This window comes from Mus pahari, chromosome X, assembly GCF_900095145.1.
Source record: "Mus pahari chromosome X, PAHARI_EIJ_v1.1, whole genome shotgun sequence".
Taxonomy (NCBI): Eukaryota; Metazoa; Chordata; class Mammalia; order Rodentia; family Muridae; genus Mus; species Mus pahari.
The window spans coordinates 129,218,643-129,241,031 of record NC_034613.1 but is presented as its reverse complement, the minus strand read 5'-3'; the positions used below and the strand labels follow the sequence as shown (position 1 = coordinate 129,241,031).

The 22,389-nt window shown below is 37.3% G+C and overlaps 1 protein-coding gene and 1 long non-coding RNA gene across 7 annotated transcripts in view; one reads left to right on the top strand and one right to left on the bottom strand.

The window, feature by feature from the left end:
* LOC110313544 overlaps positions 1–16,178 on the top strand; it is a 55,985-nt gene extending 39,807 nt beyond the window's left edge. The window contains exons 4-6 of the long non-coding RNA XR_002380114.1: positions 8,692–8,767; positions 12,600–12,701; positions 14,263–16,178. This is a non-coding gene — a long non-coding RNA (uncharacterized LOC110313544). The remainder of the gene's footprint in view (positions 1–8,691; positions 8,768–12,599; positions 12,702–14,262) is intronic.
* Positions 1–22,389, bottom strand: part of Wnk3 (WNK lysine deficient protein kinase 3) — a 133,512-nt gene that overhangs the window by 11,094 nt on the left and 100,029 nt on the right. For 5 of the 6 annotated variants that reach the window (XM_029534516.1, XM_021187924.2, XM_029534517.1 and 2 more), the window contains exons 16-21: positions 22,098–22,235; positions 20,808–21,754; positions 14,109–14,340; positions 13,591–13,721; positions 12,192–12,799; positions 7,647–7,855 (exon numbers count right to left, since the gene is read on the bottom strand). In XM_029534516.1, coding sequence (XP_029390376.1) covers positions 7,647–7,855; positions 12,192–12,799; positions 13,591–13,721; positions 14,109–14,340; positions 20,808–21,754; positions 22,098–22,235 — 2,265 coding nt within the window. The remainder of the gene's footprint in view (positions 1–7,646; positions 7,856–12,191; positions 12,800–13,590; positions 13,722–14,108; positions 14,341–20,807; positions 21,755–22,097; positions 22,236–22,389) is intronic. The other variant, XM_021187925.2, reaches the window with a different exon arrangement.

Sequence of the window (22,389 nt, the reverse complement as noted above, 5' to 3'; positions counted from 1 at the left end):
GAAGAAGAAGAAGAAGAAGAAGAAGAAGAAGAAGAAGAAGAAGAAGAAGAAGAAGAAGAAGAAGAAGAAGAAGAAGAAGAAGACGACATAGGCCATCAAATAAAAAAGCCTAGTGCCAGGTGTTGGATACTTCCCCTCAAGTTTTTGGTCACAGAGACTCCCAAATCAATGCAACCTATTACCATCGCTCCTGATTGCCCAATAGAATGTGATAGTAATATATCTTATTTCAGAAGACACCACACACTTTGGTCACATGACTTGGAAAAATCAAGTTGGTACTGACTGGGAAGCTTGCTGGTTAGTGTTCATAGTACAACAGGTGTGATTTAAATATGCTTGGCCCAGGGAGTGGCACTATTGGGATGTCTGGTCTTGTTAGAGTAGGTATAGCCTTGTTGGAGGAAGTCTGTCAGTGTAGGGCTTTGAGACCCTCCTCCTAGCTGCCTGGATGATAGGCTCTTCTGGCTGCAGTTGGATCAAGAAGCACAACACTCAGTTCCTTCTCCAGCACTGTATCTGCCTGCATGCCACCATGTGTTCCACCATGATGACAACGGACTAAATCTCTGAACTGTAAGTCAGCCCCAATTAAATGCTGGCCTTTATAAGAGTTGCTTTGGTCTTGGGGTCTGTTCACAACAATGGAAACCTTAACTAAGACAGCAGGTTGCTAGGGGATAAAAGTCATTAAGAGTGACCCCTATAAGGTATAATAATGACTGTCCTGGCACATAGACTAGTGGTATGAAGAGGCTACTTCCTATAGCCAGTCAGGAACCTCAGTGGAGTGATAGAGACACCAACACACCCACAAACCTTTCAGCCCCCAAATTATCCTGCCTACAAGAAACGCAGGCACAGTAGAGGGAGCAGACTGAGGGAATGGCCAACCAATAACTGGCCCAACTTGAGACCCATCCCATGGGCAAGCATCAATCCCTAATACTGTTAATGATACTCTGTTACACATCAAGAGCATGTTGCCCTCTGAGAGGCTCTACCCAGCAGCTGACTCAGACAGATGCAGACACCCACAGCCAAATAGGGATGGAGCTTGGGGACTCTCATGGAAGAATAGGAAGAAAGGTTGCAGCCCCCAAAGGGAACAGGAACTCCACAGGAAGACCAACAAAGTCAACTAACCTGAACCCTTGGGGGCTCTCAGAGTCTGAACCACCAACCAAAGGACATAGGCTGGACCCATGCCTCCCTGCAAATATGAAGCAGATGTGCAGCTTGGCCATCATGTGGGTCCTGAACAACTGGAGCAGGGGGCTATCCCAAAAGCTGTTGTCTGTATGTGGGATATATTCTAGCTGGGCTGTCTTGTCTGGCCTCAGTGGAAGAGGAAGCCTCACAGAGAATTGAAGTGTCCAGGTTGAGGATACTGAGGGGAGCCCCACTGGCTCAGAGAAGGGGAGGGGTGACTGGAGGGGCAGTGAGTGGGATGTAAAGTGAATAAATAAAAAATTAAATTAAATACAACAAAACAACAACAAAAATTTAAAAATACCCACAGGGCTAAGGATGTGCCTTCCTAGTACGCGGCTTGTATATAGCATGTATGGCCATAGGTTCAAGCCATGCAAGAGAAGCAGCATCACAGAATGATAAAAATGGAAACAATTTTATGTGTATAGTAAAAGCACTTTTTTAAAATGGAGAAACCAGACTTAGCAAAAGTAATTTGATCATATTTATGTTCTTCAGAGGCAGGTCTAGAATGCCAACAATTTTCAACAAAGTTCAAGAACATAGAACCACATTTTATTTACATTTTACTAATATTTGTGTTTATGATTAAAATTTTAAGAAGGATCAGACATTGCAGTAGATACTTCTACTCTCAGCGCTGGGGAAACTGAGGCAGAACATTCCAAGTTCAGAGCCAGCCTGAGCTATAGTCACTAAAAGTTTTAAGCTCTTTTTGTTCTTAAGAAAGAGGGGAAAAGGAGGTGGGATTGGTTTAGAAAAAGAGTGAATGCTAGTGTTCTGGAATAGGATGTGAAACTTGGTGACTGTTGTGTATATAATCACAAGGTCCAGTCCAGATGCCCCCTTTATCTTTTAAGTTACTCTTATCTTAGTGCCTTCAGCCTTGAAAGGGCAGGAAATCTACCGAGTAAGTTTGGGGGAAAATTAACCTTGTACTACCTAAGTCTGTCACAGGCTTTCCTTAATTGACTAAAAGAAATCTGACCCAAAGGTTAAATTAAAGTAGTAAAGATGACAGATAAAACTGTTAATGCTAATGAACTTTGCAGACCCAGGTGTCAGTCCTTTCAGCAAAAGTGGGCTTCATGTCCCTAAAAAGGAAGGTAGATAGCTATTAATCTGAATAATCCACATATTAAAGGTATTATCTGTAGAAAAATTAATAATACAGTTTGTATGAGCAAATGGTTGATACAATGGTTGTATCAAGTCTAGAAAATAGTGTTTTGTAGCCATTTACTCCATCTTTTGGATCTTACATATTCCCAGACCCTCTCTCTTCCACAACATTCCCTGAGATATAGAGGGTGTGGTATAAGTGTACATTATGATTTTGATTTATGTTCTTAATAAGAATGGAGTCTATTTTTGACATTATTTCCCAAAGTCTTTGAAAAATTGAGTTCAAATGATAGAATCTCTTTTATAAAAATGATCTTTTTGTATTATGGGGATGCTTATATCATAATATTATTTATTAATTCAATTTATTAGTGGACATTTATAGAAAGAAATATTTTTATTTCAATTTCAGTATGTTTCACTAGTTTTTCTATCAATTTTATGATAGAAAAGTATTTATCTATTTTCAGTACAGATGAACTTTCAAAAGCTAATTAATTTAGAATTCTGGTTATAATAGTGTTCTACATGTTGTAAATAATTAAAGGCATTTAACTCTGGACCAAAAGACAAAATATAAAGAATTACAGCTGTTTCTAGGAGCTAGAGGCTGTCAATGCAGTGATACACTTAAATTGGAAATCCAAAACTTTCCTTTTGATTGCCCAAGCAAAACACAAACATGCTTTTATATATTTTGTTGCAAAGAGAAAAGCAATTATAAGTTGAATTATAATTGGTCCTTTTAATAGCCTTTGACTCCAAGACATGTTTTCTATAACCTGCTTTGCAAAACAAATCCTATAAATTGAAACTATGAAATAGATTTTCTTTAAACAGTCTTAAAATAAATTGCTACCACAGCTGCCTTATAAAAAAAAAAGATGACATTTATTATGAAATAAACAATGTGGTAAAAGCATATTTGAAGAGACAAAAAGAATTGTATTAGTAAATATAACATTGTACTTTGTGCTTATAATTCTTATTCTCTCATCTGATTACAAAGATGATTAAAAATTCAATAATTACACAAATGATTGGCTTATATAACACATAAAATGTAATGTGTACAATAATAATAGTACAAAGAAAGGAAGGTACATGCACAGTAGAAAATGCATATACCATTGAAATTAAGATAGTGTTATTCTGAACTACATTGCCTTGAATTAAAAAGGTAATTGTAATTCTCATGGCCACCACAGGAAAATAAATAAATATAATAAAGGAAGCAACAAGAGGATTTAAACATTACAAAAAATATCTACTTGGGGCTTGGGAAGATGGCTCAGAACTTATTGTACAGTCATGAAGATTGGAGTTCACATCCCAGTACCCACATAATATGCCAGGCATCCAAACATCTATAATTCTAGCTGTTAGGGGAAGCAAGAGAGCAGCATCAAGTGAGGCTAGCTGGCTTCCAGCCTATATAAAAAACCAAGAGCCTCCTTCTTCAAGGGGAATAGAGTGGGAAGAGGGTCTCTGTGAGGTGGGGGACCAGTGGGTAGCAGCATTTTATATAAATAAATAAATTAATTAATTAAAAAGAGAAACCATGAGCCTGAGGCTCAGAGGAATAGGTAGAAAGTTAAGGAAAACACACACACACACACACACACACACACACACACACACACACACAAATACATGTCTAATACAAAGGAAGACAGGCAGGAATTGAACAATAACAAAAAGGTCATTAGGCACAAAAACAAATAGTAAAATGATATATAGAAATATAAATTAAATTATATAGAAATGGTTTAAATAACCCAATAAAAAGACAAAGGCTGGCAGACTAGATAAAATATGTGATCAAATTGCATAATGATGTCCATAATGAATACTATTCATATTACAAATATAAAAGGGCTGGAAAGATGGCTTAGTGGGTGAAGGCATTTGCCACCAGACATGAAAACTTGAATCTGATCTTTAGAACCAACTCCTGCAACTTATTCTCTGGCATACAGATGCATGTGTGGAACAGATACAGGCACACACATGCACAGAGAGACACACAAAATAATTTAATTAAAAAATACATTAAAGTGATGGAGTAGGTACAACATGTAAGTAGTAAACTAGAGAAACTGATTGTCTATAATCATATCAGACACATACACTACTGTCAAAAGATACAATAATCACAAATACATGCAGCCAAGTTCCCAAATGCACAAGCAAAATTACAGCATTGAAAGGAAAAGTTCAACAACAGGTAGAAACTACTATAACCCACATTAAATAATTGAACAAGCCCAAACCATATGAAAGCCATAGTTTGGGCACAACAGAAAATGTAAATAAAAATAATCCATTTGGGTAATCTAGGGATGTAGTTTACTGATAGAGCACTTGCCTAGAATGTGCAGGACTTTTGTGGTTCAATCTTCAGCAAACCACAAATAAATAAGGGGAAAAAAAAACAATATTGCACAGTACCTCTTCTATAGTCCTAGCAACTTCAGAGGCTGGGGTAGAGGGATAATTTGAACCCAGCAAAGTTTGGGGAACATAGGAAGACTTCACCTCTAAATGAACAAAACAAATGTGCAAACACGCAAGGCATTTGGGAACAAACTGAAGCCTAGCTATGAATACATCAGACTGAAGGTCCTATGACTTCTGATACTGAATCTCCAAAGCTGCCTTCAAGTTCAAATCTGTTTAGCAGAATCATTCAAAGTATAGCTCAGCACAGACTGAACCCCATACTCAACTATCTTCTTGCCTCAACCTCCCCTGTGCTGGGGATATAGGTATATACACCATATGTGACTGATTTTTCCATCATTGACTTTTCTTTACAGCTGAATAAACTTTCACTGAATTGTGTGCCAGTTGTTTTTATCCATTCATTAGCTGATGGACACCTAAGATAGTTCTACTTCACTCAGAAAAGTGAAGTAGAATAAAAATAGATGTGAAAGTATATGGTATATTGACCTTCATTATGTACATGGAACCAAAGAAGCCTGACTTGATGAGTAACTTCTTTATTAGTTAAGTAGTTATGGACTCTTTTCCAAAAGTTAAAAACATACAGTGTAGGAGCTGGCCCAGCAGTTAAGAGCATTTGTTGCTCTTTCAGAGGACCTGGGTTTGCTTCTCACAGTCCTTCTTAAGCACAGTTGCAGAAGATCTGGCATTGCCTTCTGATCTCCATGGGCACCAAGCACACCACACTGTACATACCCACGTATGCAGGCAAACATACAAGCTGGAAAGAACCCAGATGTCCCTCAATAGAGGAATGGATACAGAAACTGTGGTACATTTACACAATGGAGTACTACTCAGCTATTAAAAACAATGAATTTATGAAATTCTTGGGCAAATGGATGTATCTGGAGGATATCATCCTTAGTGAGGTAACCCAATCACAAAAGAAGTCACTAGACATGCACTCACTGATAAGCGGATATTAGCCCAGAAACTTTGAATACCCAAGATACATTATGCAAAACAAGAAAACCAAGAAGGATGACCATCGTGTGGATACTTCATTCCTCCTTAGAATAAGGAACAAAATACTCATGAAAGGATACAGGTACAGAGACAAAATTTACAGCTAAGATGAAAGGATGGACTATCCAGAGACTACCCCATGCGCGAATCCATCCCATCATCAGAAATCAAACCTAGATACTAATGCTCATGCCAGCAAGATTCTACTGAAGGGACCCTGATATTGCGGCCTCTTGTGAGGCTATGCCAGAGCCTGGCAAACACAGAAGTGGATGCTCACAGCCAGCTATTGGATGGAACACAGGGTCCCCAATGGAGGAGCTAGAGAAAGTACCCAAGGAACTGAAGGGGGCTGCTACCCTGTAGGTGGAACAACAATATGAACTAACCAGTACCCCCTGAGCTTCTGTCTCTAGCTGCATATGTAGCAGAAGATGGCCTAATCGGCCATCACTGGGAAGAGAGGCCCCTTGGTCTTGCAAACTTTATATGATCCAGCACAAGGGAAGGCCTGGGCCAAGTAGTGGGAGTGGGTGGGTAGGGGAGTATAGGGAACTTTCGGGATAACATTTGAAATGTAAATAAATAAAATAATAATAAAAAAATTAAAAAAAACAAAAACAAAAACAAAAACAACAAAAAAAGGAAATGGCGTAGCAGCACGGTGGTGGCACATGCCTTTAATCCCAGCACTTGGGAGGCAGAGGCAGGNGGATTTCTGAGTTCGAGGCCAGCCTGGTCTACAAAGTGAGTTCCAGGACAGCCAGGCCTACACAGAGAAACCCTGTCTTGAAAAAAAAAAAACCAAACCAAACCAAACCAAAACAAAACAACCCCCCCCAAAAAAAACAAAAAAAAAGAAAAGAAAAGAAAAAAAGAAATGCGTTTTTCTTTTTTTTATTTTTCTCTTTCCTTTTTATTTAAATTTTTAATGTATATTGGTATTTTGTCTGCATGTATGTCTATGTGAGCTGGATTCAAGATAAGTTGTGAGCTGCCATGTGGATGCTAAGAATTGAACCAGGGTCCTCTAGAAATGCAGCCAGTGCTCTTAACCACTGAGTCATCTCTCTGGGCCCCATTTAAAAAATATTCTTTAAAATAATATATAAAGGTACTGGAGAAGACAGCTCAGTGGTTGAGAGCACTAGCTACTGTTATAGAAGACCAGAGTTTGGTTCTCAGGTGGCTCACACCGGCCTGTTACTCCAACTCCAGGAGATCCAATGTCCTTTTCTGGCATCCATAGGCACCCTTACACAGGTGCCCACATAGACACACAGACATACACATAAATAAAAAGAAAATAAATCTTAAAAAGTAATATATAGAGACCTCTTAATTCAGAACAACACGAGAGAGTTTCAACCAACAAACTTCTAAACCAACTCTAAATATGAGCCTAGTAACTCTCACCAATTGGGACATTTCAGAAACTATGCTGGGAAGATGCCAGCATTCTGTCTATTTTCCAAATGACAACACAAAACAAACTTAGTTATTTTTTAATATCTATCATCAATGATATTCATCATTATTTCACTAAAGAATATTTAGTACCAAAATATAGTATTTTTTGATCAGTGTGTACATCATTGTTTTATATTTATTTATAATTATTTTAGCCTAATTAAAAAACAACTTGTACTATCACTGTTGTACTAATTTTGCTGTTCTTTTTCATGAGACAGGTTCTCATTATTTAACCCAGACTAGATTTGAAGTACAATCTTCTTACCTTAGTTTCCCGTGTGCTTCAACAACAGGCATGCCATACCATGCCCAGATCTGATTCGGTTTTTAAACAGTTACATATAAGATCAGTTTACCTTTTACAACGAGATTGTCTGAATGTGTCATGGACTGGGGGCGGCTTCGAAGTTTGCTTTTGAAAGATCTTGGCCTGCGTGGGGATGCAGGTGACAAAGGAACCTCTGAAGATTGAGCTTTGCTGTCTTTAGTTGCTCGAAGGCGTTCATAGAGCTCCTGTAGCTCTTTATTCTGTTGTGTTTGAAGACTGACCACCTCTTGAATGTGTCTGAATAGAAATTATGCACAAAATTAATAACTTTGTTGCTATAAAGACAAATTCAAAAAGTTTATGATGGTACAAATAAAGCTTTAAAAAGCATTAGTACTTTTTGTTTGTTGAGACAGGATTTCTTTGTGTAACAGCCCTGGCTATCCTGGAACTAGGCTCTGTAGACCAGGCTAGCCTTGAACTCACAGAGCCACATGCCTCTGCCTACAAAGCATTAGTATTAAAAATGGTGTAATGCAGAGTATGTTGACAATTTTAGGATGGAAAATACCTTCCTAAATAATAACACTAATCTATTAGAAAGAAAAGGATAGACAAACTGATGAGGAGAAATCATTAGTCTCAATAGAGAAGGAGACATAATAAATAGAATTTTAAAGCCAAATAGGTAAATAATATCTTCTATCTCCTTATTACAGACTATTGTTCAGAAGATTTAAATAGCTCCTAAAATCAGTAATGCATTCCTATTCTAAGAACTCCTGATGTTTGCTTTCCTATTTTAAAAACAAAAACCCCAGTTACTAGGGGACTATGCAATTTGACTCCCTAACTAGTAGCTCTTGGACTCTTCCTTGCTTCCATGGTTGCTTTGAGTCCAAAGACAGTCAGCCAGCCAGCTGGACCATTCTTATGCTAGCACCAGCAGTTTTAAACACCCTACTGTTGCCTTGAGAAAATTACACAACAAATTCACCTGATTGCTCTAGCTCCTGGAGTTAGAGGCACAGTCTTAACTCGGACTGTTCTAACAGTATGTTCTCAGCTTTTTGCTATCAAAAGCATTGCAGAGCTCAGAAGACTCTGCAAACATTTTCATTTCTCCCTACAAGGCCAGAGGGGAATAGTTTCTGGTGGCCTACCAGAGGGACTGCTGTGGCTGTTGCTAATCGGACAATGCTGTGGAAGGTATGCTGTGTTTTGCCCAAATATTCCTCTGGCTATATATGCAGACTGTTAAGACCCTCTTGTTGAATCCTGTGCTAGCTTCTCTGGTGTAACATTAAGCCCAGATAAAGCTTCTTCTCCTGGGTGGTCTTGTCTTGCTTATTTTCAGTAATATAGGCTCAGCTGAAAACACAAAGAAAGCAACAGCAGAGCAAGCAGAGGCAATGAGAGATGATCAGTGTGCAGGCCCGAGCTATTGAAAGTGGCAAGGCAGTTGGCTGCCTGACAGCTGAAGAAGAGACAGAGTTTGGTTGTCAGCGGGCTGAGCTTCAAAATCAGTAAGGTTCAAGTGGTTGGCAGTTGAAGAAGAGGTAGCTCAATACTTCAACTGAGAGGCCAGTCAGGAACTAGGGGGATGGTGGAAGTTGAAAGGAGAGGGAGCTGAGGCTGAAAAGGATTGAAAGCTATATATATATATATATATATATATATATATATATATATATATATATATATATAATCAGAGAAAGGAAACTGCTGGTCCTGGTCACTGGAAGAATTCCAGAGAGCTGTCAAGACTTATGCATGGAGGGTCTCAGAACCCTACCCTGGGAGCTCTAATACTGGCCATTGCCAAAGGCTGAGGAATTCTGATACCTAAGGCTGCCTATCAGGTGCAATGCCACCTGCTGCCCAGGGCTAAGAAATCCCAACTTCCTGGCCCTTTGTAATAACTCTAGCATTTCCAGAGCTAAGTGTCTTGTTACTAGGCCTGCACCAGACCTGTAAGACCAGAGAGCACCCCTGCCTCCTCCTTCAGCTCACTAGTACCAAACACCAACGGATTAAAAAAAAATGTCAAGAACCAGTACTTGAAGATCTCATTTTTTTGTTATCCACAGTTTTTATCAGAGTAGAACAAAGGGACCATAGGCAGTTGACTGGTGACATCAGGGCCCTTGTCCAGCATTGCTCGTCTGTGTCCAATCCTTAGCACTAGTGGGAAAAGCTGCATAGTAAGACCATATCTTTTAAAAAAAATATGACAGAATAGATTTTTGTTTTATTCATTGCTTTGATATTTGTTTTAATATATTTGCCTTGTAGAACAGGCTGGTCTCAAACTCAAAGGCATCCACCTGCCTCCCAAGTGCAGGGATTAAAGGCATGTGCCATCACACCTGGTTCTATTTTGGATTGATTTTTAAGAAAGATTTTTGTTTCCTGTAATCAGGAGGCTGGGGCAGTAGGAACTCGGCAAATTTGAGGCTAGTCTGAACTATATGGCAAGACCATATTTCAAACCATAACAATACCTCATAAAACGTGTGTGTGTGAGAGGGGGGGGCTATATGGCAAAAGTGTGTGGGTATCAGAACTCCTAGAGTTGTCGGCCACCAGCTATAAGTGCTGGGAACTGAAGATCAGGAAGTGCTTTTAATCACTGAGTCATCTCTCCAATCCCAGAATTAAAGGCCCTTTATGAGAATGTGTATTTCCCAACTAAAATCAAGTACTCATAACCAACATAGGCAGTTATAAAAGACAACGGTCATTTCAGAATGATTTAAAAGATTTATTAAATTCCTGTAATCAGGAGGCTGGGGCAGTAGGAACTTGGCAAATTTAAGACCAGTCTGGGCTACATGACAAGACCATATTTCAAACCATAACAATACCCCAGAAAACATAAATACTAACATCAGAAATAAAAAAGTGGGACTGGAGAGATGGCTCAGCGATTAAGAGCACTGACTGTTCTGAAGGTCCTGAGTTCAAGTCCCAGCAACCACATGGTGGCTTACAACCATCCGTAATGAGATCTGACGCCCTTTTCTGGTGTGTCTGAAGACAGCTACAGTATACCTAGATATAATAATATATAAATCTTTAGACTGGAGCAACCGGGGCCAACCAGAGCAAGAAGAGGTCCTGAATTCAAACTTCCAACAACCACATTATAGCTCACAACCATCAGTACAGCTACATTGTACTCATATATATATTAAATAAATAAACATTTTAAAACATATATATTTTAAAAAGCAATAAAAAAGCACTTTAAAATGAGTATTATACCATAAAAATATCAGTATACCTAAACTTCATAGTACTGAATGTATAGAAAAATTAAAATATATGCAGTGTAACATCAAACATGTATATATGTGTATTTTAGGTAACTTTTGCTGTATTATTATTATTTATTTATATGTGTATGATATGTGTGTTTGTGAAGGTCAGAAGAAAAATTTCAGTAGTTGGGCCTTTTCTTCCACTGTGGATTCTGGGAATTAAACTCTGGCTGCCAGACTTGTGTGGCACTTTTCAAAGTAGATTGAGAATTTTTTTTAATAGTGCTAACTTCTTTTGTTGTTGCTGGTTGTAATATTGTTGTTGCTATGATAGCACATGCCTGTAATTTCAGCCTTTGCGAGGTGGAGGCAACAGGGTCAGGTGTTCAACATCACTCCTAGCTTTAATTTAGCAAGTCTAAGGTTAGTCTGGTATATGAAATCAAACACCAAACCAAACACAACATATTAAACAGCACTCAACATGACAAAACATATTGCCATAGTATCATTACTAAAGTGTTTGATCTCCTTTGCTAAATAGCAAGCTTGATCTTAGAAGGATCTTATATTTTCCTAAAGATAAACTAGTCTCTTCGACTATATAAATTAGCTGTCTACTAATAAAAGGTGAGAATAGTTATAAATTCTTACTCCAAGAGTCCTAAAGGACAAGGACTGAAAAAGCAAGAGGTCAATATATCTTGGCACGTGCCTGTAATACCATCAAAAAGGAGGCAGAAGCAGGGTGAATCTCCACAAATTTGAAGTCAACAAAGATTATCTCCATAGTGTATTCCAGACCAGGCAGAACTACATAGCAAAGCCACTCACTGGTTAAAAGCACTAACTGTTCTTCCAGAGGACTCAGGTTCAATTCCTAGCAACCACATAGTGACTCACAACTGTCTGTAACTCCTGTTACAGGGGATCTGACTCCTTCAAAACACCAGCATACATAAATTATTAACACCCTCCCCCAAAAGAACTGGAGAGATGGCTCACAGTTGAGTACCAGATACTCTTCCACAGGACCTAGGTTCAATTCCCAGCACCCACATGACAGCTAACAACTGTAACTCCAGTTCTAGGGGGATAGCCAACAACCTCTTCTGACCTTCATGGGCACTGCACACACATGCATGCAGGTAAAACACCCAAACACACAAAACAGTTTTAAAAACTAAAATTATTTTATACATAAAGATTTTAGCATGCATAAATATTTTATAGTAGAATTCATTATGGTTTTACCATAGAAAAGTTTTAATCATTAAATGCCACCAATTCTCAATTAGCTACAAAGCAAAAACTGAGTTCTATAAACCCCTAGACAATTACATTTGTTACAGAAGAGAGAGCATCCTTACTTTTCTCGTAATCTTTGAAGTTCCACTTTCAAGTCCTCGTCCTCAATTTCTGATTCATTATCACTGCTCATTGGGGAAGATGGAGAATAGAAGAGTGAATTCTGTGTTTGAGCATAGGCTTGCTCTTCACGGAGTGGTAAATACTGATCACCCTCTGGACGAGTTTTTGTCACTGACTTTCCATTATCAGCAAGAGTGGCTGAAAATTCATTTGTACATGTCTGTTTCCCAGGAGTCGATTCATTTTTTTCTTTATCTAACAGTTCAGACCCAGACTGCACACTAATTTCTGTGGTTGAAGTTTCTTCCACATTCTTTTCTGTAGCGACTGAAGACACACTGGTCTCACAAGCTGTGCTGAAAGATAAGATGTCACCTTGTTCAGGATCTCCTTTATCTTCTTTAAAGGTTTCATAAAGAGTTCGTAACTTGCGTGAAGAAACTGAAGCTTTATGAGTGGGCATGGCAGGTTCCACTTCGATCAACTGTGACACTGCAGCTTCAGCAAAGGTTAGTGCTTGCTCACTGGACTGGACTGTTGTTTTCTTGTTGTGTTCTTTCCCAAAAGACATCATTTTCACTGGTTGCTGCTGAGGAACAGTAATCACCTGAAACATAAAAAAGGTAAATTTTTCTGGTTCTACCTAATTGTAGGATAAACCTCATGAGGAAATTCACCATCAAAGGACAGCATAGACAAGTGGAAAAGCTGATTTGACATATATGATACTTGGTAATAACAAAACTTATACTGTCTATAGTCAGTCTTTCCACTGGGGCCTTGGACAGATTAGCTTCATTTTACTTATTCAAATAAAATTCCACTATAAAATTTGCTGAGATTCTAAATGACATGAAATTAAAGAGGCAGGAGAGATGGATCAGCAGTTAAGAGTATTTTCTGCTTTTCCATCACCCAAAAGGTGGCTCACAACTATCTGTAACTCCAGTTCACAGGGATCTGATACCCTCTTCTGGCTTCTGTGGGAACCCTCAATGCAAACGCACACACACAAATAAAAACAATAAATCTAAAAAAGGGAGATTAAAAATGATGACCCCCTAAAATGATTATTTCTGTGTTCTTTCACAACTACTAAAAACTCTTATAGTCTTTCAATTCACCTTTAATGATATAAGGTGAAAAGGTAAAGAAATTTTTATCTTTCTGTATAATATAAATGTTACATCTTATATAACTATATAAAGAAATTAGCTACATAATTATTTACAGTTAAAGATCATCCACAGATCAATTTCAAATGCTATCACTTTTTTATAGTGTTGGGGAAAGAACTCAGGATGACAGGTGGTGGGCAAACTCCACCATGAAGCTCTATCACCAGTCTAGGTTCCTCTCATTAGGTACCCAAAGATAAAATCAACCAAAGACACAAACCTGGAACCGACCCCGCTGAAATGATCCACTCATCGCTTTACATCTACTCAAAGCCCTAGTATCAGATGAGAACTCCCGTGTCAGCGGAATGGGATCAGAAGCAATTGCTGATCTTTTATCTTCTGTTTCCACTGTAAGATTTGTCAAATTATAAGCAGAAAAGAGAAAATCATTTTTAAGACAAATTTGTTTAAATTACCAAAAATGAAGAAAAGCAGAAAGTTTAACCCTTGCTAATAATTAAAAGGTGTTAATGTATAAGCAACATTGTTTAAATCCCTAACTCTAAATCAGACATTGCAAGATTTATCCCAATACTTAGTATCTATATGAAATGAATAACTGAAAAACCAAATTAGTTACAAAAGGAAAAAATAAAATGGCAACAACATTAATGGGATATTTAACATACATGTGCTACATGGAAAACATGGCAAGATTTGAGTATGAACGACAAAAAAAAAAGTAGATGAAAAATGATGTTACCTAGTCTATGGCCCTGACTGTAAGCACACTACCTTGACGGACTTTTGATCTCTTGAAAAAGCTGGTTGACTGCCGTAGCCTGTATGCCCAGCTTTTTAATTTTCGAGTCCAGGATTTCCTGCTAATAGGATTTTTGAGACTAGGACAAGTAAAGCTTAGGCCAAAATATCCACCTCCTGTCTGCAGATGAATGGTTCCATCGCTTGACACAGCAGCAGGATAGGCCTCTGGATCGCCTGGAAGTGAAGCATCTGGGGACATCTCCTAATAGAGACAAAATCAAAGAAAAACAAGGTGATAATAATTTAGGTAAGGAAAATACATTTTTGGTATACTGGAGTTTCTTATATGGATTAATAACTAACCAAAAATAGTACACTATGAACTGTTGCAGTAACAATACTATATCAGACTAAAACTGAAGCCTTGACATTTCTTTGGAATTATAGTGTCTTCAAGTAAAATCAAACAGAATATTAATTTTCCAGGCCAAAATTTACATCAACTTTGAAAACTAAAATTTAAAATAAGCTTTTTTTATATGTGCCAAATAACTGAAAATACTATTTTTTGGTTCAGTAGAGACAAGGAAGTGTGTAAGCCAGTCTGTCCTTGATCCAGCTCCCATGGTCTTTACCTCCCAAGGGAATGTATATAATGCCTGGATATAAATGCTATTAAATGAAATTTTAGTTTGCTCTCTTACTGTTTAAGAGTTAAAGATGCTAGATATATCATACAATAGGAAAAAAAAACAAGATATTTAATGTCACGGTTTGAGTGACAAAGAAATTTGAGTAAATTATTGTGAATTTGTGTTCTAAATTTTTTTATATTAAACTATGATTGCTATAAAACCAGTATCTTCTTGTCCTCCTACTCTCCTCAAATATCTATAATTACCTTCCTGTGTCTGAGTACTTTAAAAATAAATTATCCATGGCAATTAATAAAAAAAATTAATGCATAGAACTGCGGATACTTTTGGGATATAAGAATGGTTACTAATAATAGACTAAAAGTGAATATAAAATCACATAGGATGGGATATAGCATTCATCTAAAGGGAGACAGCAATCCTACATTATAATAAGTATTATTAACACAGAACAAATCAGGAGTTATCAAAGGGAAAATTTTGGACTAGAGATGTTGTTCAGTTGAAAGGAGGCTTGCCTAGCAAGCACAAGGTCCTAGGTTTGATTCCCAGAACCACATGAAGTGTCCATGTGGATACAGTCATAATCATAGCAATCAGAAGGTGGAAGCAGGATTATTAGGTGGAGGCAGGTCATCTTTGGTTATGTAGAAAGTTTGAGGCCAGCTTAGGATGCATGAGAGGTTGTCTCAAAAAAGTGAAACTTTGATCAAACAATAAGCAAGTTTCTGAAGTTCCATTTTGAGTTAGCAACAGTACTATTTCACTTAGGATAGAAAACAATCTTGTACAATTACATTTCAGAAAATACTACACTGATCCCATTGAAATTGTAGGTAAGATATATTTATATGTAGTGAATAAAACAAGACAGGATATTTTATATAAATTTTAGTTTTTGTGAGCAAGTGAAATACTTAGACACAACAACAAAAAACCTGATATAGACACAAGAATTTATGACTACACCAAGAAAAGGCAGATCATAATATATGTAGGAACTGTCTCAAGAGACAACACTCAGGTGGTAGTATGAGCAGCAACAGAGAAACCTGGGCCATAAAAAGGATGCTTACAAAATTCTACCCCAGCTTTGTCCTATCTGCCTTTTCAATGTATTATATTTTTAAAGATCTTTCTACTTAACTGTCCTTCTTAGATTCCTTGAACAAATTTCTACCCGCAAATGTCACTGCTATGTATAAGTCTTTCCCTGATCACTCAATATGGATAATATTCTAATTTTCATAGCCCTTTAGTTAGTTATGTTATCCACAGACTGTTAGAGGGTTTGATTGACTTACTGCTAAAAAGACAGTTACTGAATGGAAGAGTATACTGGTTGAGGTACCAAAGAAAGAACAGCCATTCCACAACCCTTCTCTCTACACCAAGCAAAACAACATCAGAACATCTGTTCCCAAAATAGAGCATAAAGAAGGAATAAATTTGGGCCAAGAGAGAAGTAAGGGGCAAAGACAACAACCAACAGGCTTTGTAGACTAGCTACTACAGCTACCCTGGAGTCAGCATTAAAATCAGTGCTGGAGCGAGGGTTCTGTTGTTAAAGGCAACCAGGTATGGTTCTTGGTGGCTCACAGCCACTTGGAACTCTAGGAATCGAGCACCTCTTCTGAGCTCTGTGCGCTCCTGCACATACATGGTGCATATACATAAACATCAGGTATACATACATATACATAACACTAGAAACAAATATTTAAAACAACAAAGAATGGATTACAGTTACTAGACATTCAAAAATGCAATCCTCATTGCAAAAATGACTAATAGGACAATATAATCTTCTTACAAATAAAATTATATCATTACAAAATACAAAGGGACAAAGACAGGAGAGCATTATTTGAAAAGTTAATATAGGAGAAAAATAGGAAATAAATAAATAAGATTATCTTCATTTAATGATGATGAAATTTTATACATAGAAAACCCAAAGCTGGACACTGTGGTATATGCTTTTAATCCCAGCACTCAAATGTAGGCAGGTAGATCTGTGAGTTCAAGGTCAGCATAATCTACATAGTGTGAGACCCTGTCTCAAAGGGAGAAAAAGAAAACTGAGGGTTAGGAGATGGGTTAGTAGGTAAAGCACTTACTATGAAAGCACAAGGAACAGGGTTCAGATCCTCTGAGTGAAATGTCCAGCAATACTACTCAAATCAGTGATTCAACAACAACAGAACATGGTGAAGAGTGATCAAGGACACTTTAGTGGTTTGAGTATGTTTGGCCTAGGAAGTGGCACTCTTTGGAGATACAGCCTTGGAGTAGGTGTGTCACTGTGGGTGTGGGCTTTAAGGCTTTCATCCTCACTGCCTTTGGATGAAGATGTAGAACTCTCAGCTTCTGCTGCACCATGCCTACCTGTATGCTGCCATGTTCCTGCCTTGATGATAACGGAGTAATCCTCCGAACCTGTAAGCCAGTCCCAATTAAATGTTGTCCTTATAAGACTTGCCTTGGTCATGGTGTCTGTTCACAGCAGTAAAACTCAACTAAGACAGAAGTTGGTACCAGGAATTGGGTACTGCTGTGACAGGCCTGATCATGCTATGGGTTAGAAGCATGTGGATTTTGGGATTTTGGAAAACAGTGGAATCCATTAAGTGGGGCTTAATGGGCTACCCTAGTAGGAATATGAAATACCTTGTTACTGAGAGTGACTTGAACTGTGCAGACTTGGCCCAAGAGGTTTCAGTAGAGAAGAATTTCAGTATGTGGCCTAGAGACTGTTGTGGTATTTTGGTGAAGAATGTGGCTGCTTTTTGTCATTGTCCAAGGAGTCTGCCTGAAGCTAAGGTAAAGATTTAGATTAACTGAGATTTAGATTAATTGCTTTGAAAAAAGGAAGTCTTGGGCTGGCAAGATGACTCAGTGGGTAAGAGCACTGACTGCTCTTCTAAAGGTCCTGAGTTCAAATCCCAGCAACCACATGGTGGCTCAGAACCACCTATAATGAGATATGACATCCTCTTCTGGTGCCTCTGAAGTCAGCTACAGTGTATTTATGTATAATAGTAAATAAATCTTTAGGCCAGAACAAGCAGGTTCTGAAGCAAGTGGAGTTGACTGGAGCAAGTGGGGCTGACCAGAACGAGCAGGGTTGACCAGAACGAGCAGAGGTCCTAAAAATTCAATCCCCAACAACCACATGAAGGCTCAGAACCATCTGTACAGCTACAGTGTATTCATATACATAAAATAAATAAATAAATCTTTTTAAAAAAAGAAAAAGGAAGTCTCAAACAGTCTGGTATAATTTTGGTTGTTTGGTTACTAAAGTTCACTTCTATGAAGAGTGTTTTAATGAAAAGGAGCAAGCTGAGAAAGAAAAAATACAAAATATATGGCTCTAGTATTAAAGGGGCACCAGTAAGTAGAATGAAGCTGAATCCTATGATCTAGGAGTTAACAGATTAAGAGAGTGGGACCTTGGGGCAAGATTCCCATACATACACACACAAGAAAGAGAAAAAGAAAATCCAGAAGAATACCAAAAGCTATTAGAACCAATAAATGAGCTCATCAAAGTTGGAATGACAGAATCATAACACATGAAAATCAGTTGTAGCTAGGAGGAGTGGCTCACATCTATAATGCTAGCACTATGAAGGTTGAGATAGGAAGACTGCCATGAGTTTGAAGCTAACCTGGAATACAGAATGGATGCCTTGGAGAGAGAGAGAAAGCGAGAGAGAGAGAGAGAGAGAGAGAGAGAGAGGAGGGGAGAGGGGGGAGAGGAGAGAAGGGAGAGGGGAGAGAAAAAGAAAAAAACTCAATTGTATTTCTACACACTAACCAATGAAGAATCTAAAAAGGAACTCATTATGTTTTGAATGTCTGCATCCAAATCATGTTAAAATTGAATACCCACTGTAGTCTTTGGGAAGTTGAAACTTTAAGAGATAACTGAATTATAAGGAACACATTCTATTGAATGTCAAGGTAATGAGTTCCATGCCCACTTCAAGCTATATAGTGAAACCCAGTCTTTAAAAGAAACATACAAAATTACTAAATCAAGAGAGGGACTAATACATGTATTATTTACAAGTTATTAATGATAATGACCAAAAACTACAATAAGGAACTTGTTTAGGAAGTGTTGTTTAGATTTATTATTCTTGTGAAATGCTTTTGTGCTTACATATTAATTCTATAACTTCAAATAGTTTATAAAAAAATTTAAATGCAAAGTAGTACATATACATAAAAGTATGTATAGATAAATATAACATTTATGTGTAAAAACATAATACATATGCAGAATTATATTGGTATAAATATTCATACATTAACTAAAACTGTATCCAGAAAAGATAATAGCTATGTTTGCAGGTTTGGGAAGGTGATAGATTTTATTTTATATACATATATATATTATTTATATAGTAACCATGACAGAAATTATAGTGGTAAACATTTTAAAAACTTCATGACATATGGTAAAATTAAAATTTTCAGTATGTTGACCAATATGTTTATAATACAATATTATTTTATAGAAAATATGTGATTCATGTAAATAGATCTATGCAGTCTTAAGAAAATTCAAGGACAAGCAGCAAATTCTTAGTGGTGACTTTTATGACTGAACAGACAGAAAAGGGAAACAGGGCTAGGGGTACAGCTCAGTGATGTAGCACTTGCATAGTATGTGTTTAGTCCCTGAACTTAATAGTCAATACTAGAAAAAAATACATGGAAAGAAAAAGAAGAGGAATATTAAAGTTGCTATATTATATAAATGAGTAATTTCAATAAAAATCTAAAATCCAAAGTCTGAAACTTTCTCAATACCAACATGATGCCGCTAGTGGAAAATTCTACATTTGACCAACTTCATCTAATGTGTAGCAATTAAAATGAAGGTACATCAATAATACTACATAAAATTGTTCACATTCTCCATGTATACATATATTAAAAACATAAGTGAGTTCTGTATTTAGATTTGAGAATAGCCCCAAGACATCACATTTTTCATACAAGTATTCTATAATTCAGAGACTCTAAAATCTGGAAAATGTGTAATATTTTAATCCCAATCCTTCTAGAGAAAACTCTTTTTCCTCCTGTTCCTTCTCTTTTTAAAAACTATTTCGATTTTTGTTTTGCTAACTGAATTTATTCTTTGATAATTTTAATATGTGTTTGTAATGAATTCTTATTACTCTTCCCTCCAACTCTCATCTCTCTCCCATCTTCATCAACTCCTTTCCTCCCAACAAATTCTTTTCCTACATCCATGTCTTTACATTTATTTTTGTGAACTACTGAGTTTAATCAGGACCATCTATGTTTGGGACTGGAGCCTGGTGGGCTAACCATTGATTACACAACTGAAGACAATGACTGTCTCTTTCCTAGAATTTATTAGTAGCCAACCGTTCAACAGGGAGTGGCTGGAACTTATGTGCCTCTCTTACATTTTATTTGTTGTTTTGCAACAAGATCTCATGTAGTCCATCCAGGCTTGCCTCAAACTCAGTATGTAGTTGAAGATGATTTTGAATCCTACCTCCTTAGTGCTAGGACTAAGGTATGGGTTATCATGCTTACTTAAATGGTCTGCTGTTTGAGATATTGATCAAGCACTCTACCACTGAGCTATATTTCTGGTCCTTTTAGAGGTTAATAAAAAAAGTCATGGGATTATGGATAATTTTTGCTTTAAAAAATGTTAAACTCTTCAAAACATTAAATCAATACTATTGAAGGTAAGGAAATGGATTAACAGTTTTTAAGTTTTGTTTTTGCAGTTTCCACTTAAATTGAAATTAAAAAGTACATTCCTCCTATCCACAAAATAATCTATAAATATACACAGTGCTTGTGAGTTCCAAGTTAACTCACCAGAAGGCTTTCTTAGAGGAACTCAAAACAGATCTGCTATTTCTACTAAGTTCTGAGTAGCTGAAGCTTAAGTCATAGTCTTATGACTATGATTAAGTCATGGTCTTAAATGGCAGTTACTTCTAAACTTTTTAGGAGAGAAGGCATTTCTTTGAATTCATAAGCAAAGAATAAGAATTATAAAGATACTTACATGTAAACATAACTCGCTGGGTACAGAAGTTATCACATTCAGGTCTTTTTTGAAAACTGATATATGAGCAGGCTGACTTGCAGCCACATTGGACAAAATCTTAGAGCCTGTCTGTTGGAAATTTGGGGATTGTGCAGGGCTATCTTGAATCCCACAGTGACTGATGGCTATGACTTCTGGCATTGGATAGGATAATATATCTTCAGCAGAGGAAGAAAATGGAGAGTCTATGCTTTGAGTATCCTTCTGACTCTCAGGACAGATGCTAGAAATGCTGTGCTCCTGATAGAGCAGGTTTCTTAATTTTTCATCCAGTGTTTTAATTCGGTTGTCTGTAAACTCCATTTTTGGAGGTCGTTCCCCATCTGATTCTAGGATAGTCGCAGGTAGCATCACAGCTGGTTCAAAGCCAGTAGTCTGAGTGGCAATGACTGCCTTAGGAGAACTTGTTTCAGTGTTTACTGTGGTTTCTCCTTCTTGGGAAATAAACTCTGCATCTATAGTTGGCTGCTGTACTGACAAGGATTGAGGCTTTTGATCAGAAGATACAAGTACTGATGTAAGAACGGCATTACCACCAATCTGAACTGATTCACCAGGATGGGCCATATGCACATCAGCCAGAACAGCAGCTTGCTGACTTGGATATGTAGGCATGAACATGCCTGCTTGGCTGGTGAGTGCCTCGCATTCACCTGGAACTGGACACACCAAAGTAGCAGAATAATTGGAATTATCAGTAGCTGGTGCCATGATCTGTCTGTCATCTTCCACTTGATAGCGAATACTTGGGTGCTCAGTTTCTACACTAGCATGTTCACCAATCTTACCATCAACCACATCCTTGTGCTCTAATTTGGAGGTGAAAAGTTCACGATGGCCTGGATTATTCTCTATAGTGAACACTGTGTTCTGTGATATTGCCTGATTACTTGTGTTTCTTGAGCCTGGAACAATAGCAAAAGAATAGCTAAGTTATAAAGAGTATGAAGTGCAAATACAAAAGTCAAAAGAGACAAGAAAAGCAAATGAGAACCTATTTAAGAGTATACTTGTAAATAAGACCTAAAACAACACAGAATTCAACAGTCAAGAAAAAAATGACTTCTTCCTTTTTTAAAAAAAAATTGAATAAAATGACAAGTTATATAAAAATATTGATGTCTTCCAAATGCTCATGAAAACCGTCATAAACATAAAATATCCATGAAAACAAATTAATGGTACAATTGGTAAATTTGTAACCATAGCATCCAAGTCCATATAAAGCTGGAAGATAAAAAAGCTTACTAGGAAATGGATGTAACCCAGGCACCATGGCCATGGAAGGCTGAAGGGAAGGAGGAGACTGTGCCTCACGATTTTTTATTGTTTGGTTGATACAAAACCGCCAGCGACCAACTGGGGATGACTGAGGAGCAGATTCATCTGTAGAAAGAATTATTAACAAATTATATACTAAGCAACTGTCAATTTGTTCATGTTATTAAATAAAGAAATCAAGTTAAAAATTAACTTGTATTATCTCCATTCCCAATAGTACAAGGATAATTATAAACCGTAAGAGTAACATCCTAACCTT